The following is a 6000-nucleotide window of genomic DNA, read 5'->3' on the forward strand; positions in this document are numbered from 1 at the left end:
AAATGTTTTAGTTAAAAAGTTTAAATTCATAAATATATTTTAGTTCTAAATAAATTTTATGTATGTGTATAGCCATGATCCTATGTGGATAAAGTATGTGGATGTACATATAGGTACATACCTACACACTCTGTGTATGTACGTATGTATCATGTGTATATGGATATTTGTGTATATGCACATCCCAAAATGAGCCATTTTGACTTACTGTTTATCCAAATGCTTTTTAAACTTAATATTTTCTTTTTTTCCATGACTAAATAGCCTTCTATAATGTCATTGCTTCAGTGCATTCCATGTGTTCTGTAACTTATTCAGCCAGTTCCCTGTTACCTGACCCTTAGGTTACTCACAGATGTCTGTTGCTATCTGCCCCACTGGGATGACTTCCTTTGTAGCTAATTTAATTTTCGGCCCATTCATGTTATAGTTCTTTGATAGATAGGAAGAAAGAAAGACAGAAGAGAAGAGAAGAAAGACAAAGGAAGAAAGAAAGAGAATAAAAGAAAACTATAGCCTGAGTCTGGAAATCTAGTCATTAAAAGATAAGACTTTTAAAGTTTGTTTGGATCACTTCATAGAATTCTCTTGGCAGAATTCTTCTTTTTTTTTTTTAAAGATTTATTTATTTATGCAAGAACTGGGGTGCAGGCCAGATGTGCGGGAGGGTGAGAGGTTTCACCGGAGACAGAGTGGGGAACAAAACATCATTATCACCTTCCTTTACTACATCACCTTCCTGATGTATTTAAGAGGAGTGCTGGGACTCTCTTCAATGTGGAGTCAGCATCAGCCATCCATACAGGTGTGGGGGTATTTTCCAAGTGCTTACAAGCATCTGCTCTTGTGACAGTCCTGGACTTCAGTTTGTCCTGTGGTCACTGCGTTGCTTACCCCTATACTAAATGGCCCCAGATTACTGTACATTTTGAGTTATTTTGATGTCTTATAAATGTTCTCTTTTCTCAGTGTTATCCATCAATGTGTCTGCCATCAGCAGCCATGTTCCTTTCTGGCTTGTGGCATTCTTATACATCAAACAACTTATGCTAGCAGTGCACTTGTAAGAATCTGTAAGCACATGGTGAGAGAATTGAATGAGCTCTTCATGGGCAAAGCTTGTTCTTTGAGGTCTAGGTTTTAACTTGGTCGTCATTTGTCTATTTGCTGCCCTGAACACCATAGGGAATGAGGTCCTATTTTATTACTTCTGGATTTTAGTAGCGCCTGGTTGATGAAGTTGTTTGGGCAGGAGGCATATGGAGAAATCTGATGATGCTATTAGTACTTCCAAAACATGGAGAAATCAAGAGTTAATTTTTCTAGGATCCCACTTGTGAAAATTTCATTTTAATTTTTATCTTTTAAAAAGATTTATTTATTTATGCATATAAGAACTGGAGTACAGGCCAGAGGTGCGGGGTGGGGGGTTGAGAGGATTCACCAGAGACAGAGTAGGAAACTGAATAGGCAGACTGACTGAAACACACTGCTGAGGGGAGCAGCAGGTGAGGCAGGAGAGGTCTGCTGCTGCACCATGTGGGTAGCTCCCTGGCTGGCTGGGGATTGAACTCATGCTGCAGAGGCTGCGGATAACTTCATAGAGCTGCGCTTAACCCCTTGCGCCAACAGGGAGTCCCCTCATTTTTATTTGTTAAAAAATAGTTACAGGTGTTAAGGGAGATGTTGGTCGTTAGACAACTGTACAGAGAGGACCACGCTCAGCAGTAGAGCACGTGGTCAACATAACTTGAAGTAAGCTCACTCTGAGGCCATATGGTGCTGCATTATCTTAACAGATGCAGAACTTGCAGAAAAAGGAAGGTTAAAGAACTGTCTGCAACATAGACCATCAGATAGAAAACGAAGGAAAGATGGAAGGAAGGCAGTGAAAGAATAGGGAGCATTTAGTTGGAATCAACCCTAAAACATAATGGATATGAGTTAAGTGCCAAATGAGTTAAGGACATGAGTTAAGGACCACCTGCAGGTGGTCCTACAGAAGACTAGCTTTCTCCAGGTAAAAAGATGGAGTAAAAGCAATGCGTGGAAGGAAAGAAAGAGGGTTTTTCTTTTCTTTACCATCAGCTCACTATGTGTATCTATGTGCTCTCTGTGGGGGTGATGAGTTTATGGCCATAATACCTTGTGTTCCCCCTTGACAGAATTTACAGAGAAGCGTTAAATCTCCCTTTCAACAAAAAAGGAGTGATTTTAGGATGGGATGTGAATTACAAAACTGAGTTCTCCTTCAAACTTTAACACATGTTAACCACGTGATGCTTCCTTAGCCACAGATGCCATGGGTGGGGCGAGTTGCGGGTGTCAGGCCATGGGTGTGAGGCGCTGTGTGTCTGGCCTGTGGGACCTCAGAGTCCTTACCTGCTGGAGGAGTCAGAAAGACTGATGGTTTTGGCCTGAACTCGCCTTTGGCTCTTGTAGTTATTTCTTTAAATAATTATTTTATTTTCAGTTGTGACAAAATACATAGAAGATAAAGTTGGCTATGAGAGCCCTTTCTAAGTGTACAGTTCAGAAGTGTTAAAAAATCCATGCTTCTTGTTGTGTGACTGTCACCAGAACCTATCTCCAGAATTTTTTCAACTTCCCCAAGGAAAACTTTTATTCGTTAAATAATAATTCCCCATCACCCCCTGCCCCAACCACCCCATCTTCAGCTGCTGGCAGTTACCATTCTACATTCTGTCTCTATGACTTTGACTCCATGTTGGTAGGTCATCTGTAGTGATTGGCTTAGGTCACTTAGCACAATGGCCTTGAGGTGCATCTGTGTGGAGTGTGCATCAAAATTTTCTTCCCTTCTAAGATTGAAAAATACTCCATCGTACTTATAGCCCTTATGTTTTTTGACCACAGTATCCCTGTGTCTGTGGCTCCTCTGGTCCTCTGTTCCCCATCTGTCTAGTTGTAATTTTACTCTGCAGTTTCACTCTTGTGACTTATTTCTCATACCCTCTGAATCTGGGTTTTGAATGTATTGTCAGTGGCTTCCTTGGGGCTGTGCTGTGGCAGGTGTGACCTAGCAGGTGTAGGCTGTGGATCCAGAGAAGGAGGCTCTCTCTTGCCCAAGTGGCACTTGCTGCAGGTGTCCATCTTCATCACCAAGGCACAGACCATTTATCTCCCCCTCAGATGCTTCTGCTGGAGCAAGAAGGTAGGAGTCAGCCTAAGACCTGTTGAACCCACCCTTTTCCATGCCCTGTCTCAGGCCCCCAAAAGTCCATGTCTCCCGTCAAGCTCCTCTCTGACCTTCAGTACCTGTATGGCTCTGTGTTCCCTAGTTCCTTGAAGCCCCTCCTTAAATGTGCCAGGGGTACATGTGTCTGAGGTATCTTTCCTCTTTTGAACATTTATTTATTTATTTATTTGTTCGTTTATTTATTTATTTAATTTATTTTATTTATACAAGCACTGGGTACAGTCAGAAGCGCGGGAGGGTGAGAGAATTCACCAGAGCCAGAGCGGGGAGCAGAGCAGGCAGAAGGACTGAAGTACACTGCTAAAGGGAGCAGAGGGCAGCAGGAGAGGTCTGCGTGCCATGTGGGACCCTCGCCCGGTGGCTGGGGATCGAACCGACGCTGTAGAGGCTGCGGGCAGCTTTACAACCCAGCGCTCAACTGCTGCACCACCGGGGAGGCCCTTAACATTCATTTAAAATTAAGGTTATATTTCTGAGTGTAAAAGAAATATACCTTCATTGCAGAAAAGCAAGAAAAACTCTAAACTGAATCTTCGGTATTCCTGCTATCAGGAGGATTTGCTGTTCTTCCTATTTTGGTCTCTTCGCACCTGAGCTCCTCTTTGGGAGGGAGGCTTGGAGGGGAGGAAAACCTCCCTGTGGGGTTGGGCATGCCCTGCCTTGCCTGGGCAAGCACCGCTGCTCCTCTGGGAGTGTTTCTGTGTCTGTGAGAGAGCCTCTAGGAGAAACAGAATAATTGGGACTGGGATTTGACACAGTGCAACTTTTTATTTCCTGCTGTCACCAGGCTAGAGGCCAGCCCCGGCTGCAAGGTTGGGGACAGGCTCTCCGAATTCTTAGCATATGTGGCAGTCGTGACTTACCACACGCTCATCTTGGTATCTGCTGCTGTATTGGCTCCTCAGTCAAACTGAGGCAGAAAGTGACAGCTGACTTTTAAGCTCCTATTACACTGGGAGAGTGGAAAGGCTGCCAGAAGGTTCTGGGCCCACCTCTGCCAGCTGTGCAAACTTGGGCAGTTAGTCCTGGAGCCTTGGTTTGCTCACCTAGAGAGTGAGGATGTGACCAAATGGGTTGTCCTTTTGCCTCTGAGTGTTCTCAGAAAGGAAGATAAAGATGCTCAAATGTGTTTGAGGAGAGGAGAAGGGTCTGACCCTTGAATGGGAAAACCTGGCTCTGGAGCAGTATGTCTTCTTTCTGGATAGAGGGACACAATGTTTGAGGACAGTCCCCTGCCTGGTGTGAGGTCCAGCTCTGCCACTTATTATTTAAACTCCTTCTTCTCATCTGCAAAACGATATAGTATTAGACCGACTTCCTAGAATTGTTCCAGAGCAGAGATGTATGGAGGTGTGGTGTGCTCAGTACTGTGCCGGGCACACATGGGTGTTTGCTGCAGTTAACACCGGGCCTGTGTTAGAAAGGGCAGGCTGGGGCCCAGGAGAGGCATGCTGTGCTGTGATGATGCTTGAGTATCTGAGAGTAGGCCTGGGTGGCAGCTGAGGAGGAGAGCAGTGATTTCGGAGCTCATAGGTGTCCCCCGAGGACCAGGGAAGTGCCAGCACTGCTGAGCACTGTTCAGAACTTGACGGTCAACAGGACCTCAGAATCCACCGTCTACACTGGACCCTCCAGATTCCCTGCATGTGGTGTGCATGTGTGTACACACACACACACACACACACACGACCCTTTCTATCCATTTGTTCCCATCTTGAAATGAAACCTGTTTTTACTCGGGTGCTCAGGCACAGCTTAAGCATCTTCGGTGAATCCTTCCTTTCTTCCTTTCTATCACCCTCAGCTGTCTGTGAGCTACTTACGTAGACGCTATCCTTCATCAAAAACCTGGAATCTGGTTACCTCTCCCCATCTCCCTTCCAGCTACCTGGGGCCAAGCCACCGTCCGCTAGGACTACATTATCACAGCCACCTCCCCTCCTAACGCTCTCCCCACTCTCTGCCCCGCTGATGCAGATAAGTTCTCTACATTTTCTACTTGAACCTGCAGCAAAAGTATAACTTCATTTCTAAAGACAGGAAATAAGAATAACTTGCACCTGAGAAAAACTGTGACATCCTTGAAAAGAGGGCAGTGTGAGCTTATGTTGAAGTTGTGAGCTGCCTCCACTTGCAGCTTGTACAGCATTTACAGATGTGGTTGAGTTTCTCTCACTTTAGAAAATTAAACTATCCCTGTAGTACTCCTGTGAGTTCTTGGGGTGCTTTGGCATATAGTTTGAAGAGTATGGGATTGCCTCACTGGATTCTCAAAATGATCCTGTGAGGTCGGTTCCGTTCCATTTTATAGGAGGAGAAGCCAAGACTCAGAGAGGCCAAGAGACTGGCCTAGGGAACCAGGAGGGAACCAGGTGAGGGAACCAGGACTGACAGAGTCTCCCTCATGCTCTGATAACCCCTTGAGCAACCAAATGGTTTTCTTGAGTTGTGCATCTTTAGGGCCCTGGCCTCTTATTTACCTCTCCCCTTTTGTATCCGGGAGAAAACAGAAAGAATCTGTTGGGCCCCAGTTCCTCGCTCTCACCCCAGGTTCTGAGAGACAGAATGTGGACAGTGATGGCAGCCTGTTGTTTTTCCTCCTTCCAGGGGGCCCCCTGTGCTCTTGCTGTGTCCCAGATCCCATGGGGCTCTCCTTCCTCCCCACCTACGGCTGCCAGAGTAACCGCACAGCCAGCGTGGCCGCCCTGCGCATGAAGGCTCGTGAGCACTCAGAGGCCGTCCTGCAGTCGGCCAACCTCCTGCCATCCACCAGCAGCAGC

At 45.9% G+C, this 6000-nt stretch overlaps 1 protein-coding gene across 1 annotated transcript in view; it reads left to right on the forward strand.

Moving 5' to 3' along the window:
• The window catches only part of DRGX (dorsal root ganglia homeobox), a gene marked incomplete at both ends in the record, with an annotated part of 28702 nt that overhangs the window by 22609 nt on the left and 93 nt on the right, over window positions 1–6000 (forward strand). The window contains one exon of the mRNA XM_084244666.1: window positions 5828–6000. This exon is cut by the window's right edge and continues 93 nt beyond it. Within this exon, the coding sequence (XP_084100792.1) occupies window positions 5828–6000 (173 nt within the window). The remainder of the gene's footprint in view (window positions 1–5827) is intronic.

Source organism: Talpa europaea (assembly GCF_964194135.1).
Source record: "Talpa europaea genome assembly, chromosome: 10".
NCBI lineage: Eukaryota > Metazoa > Chordata > Mammalia > Eulipotyphla > Talpidae > Talpa > Talpa europaea.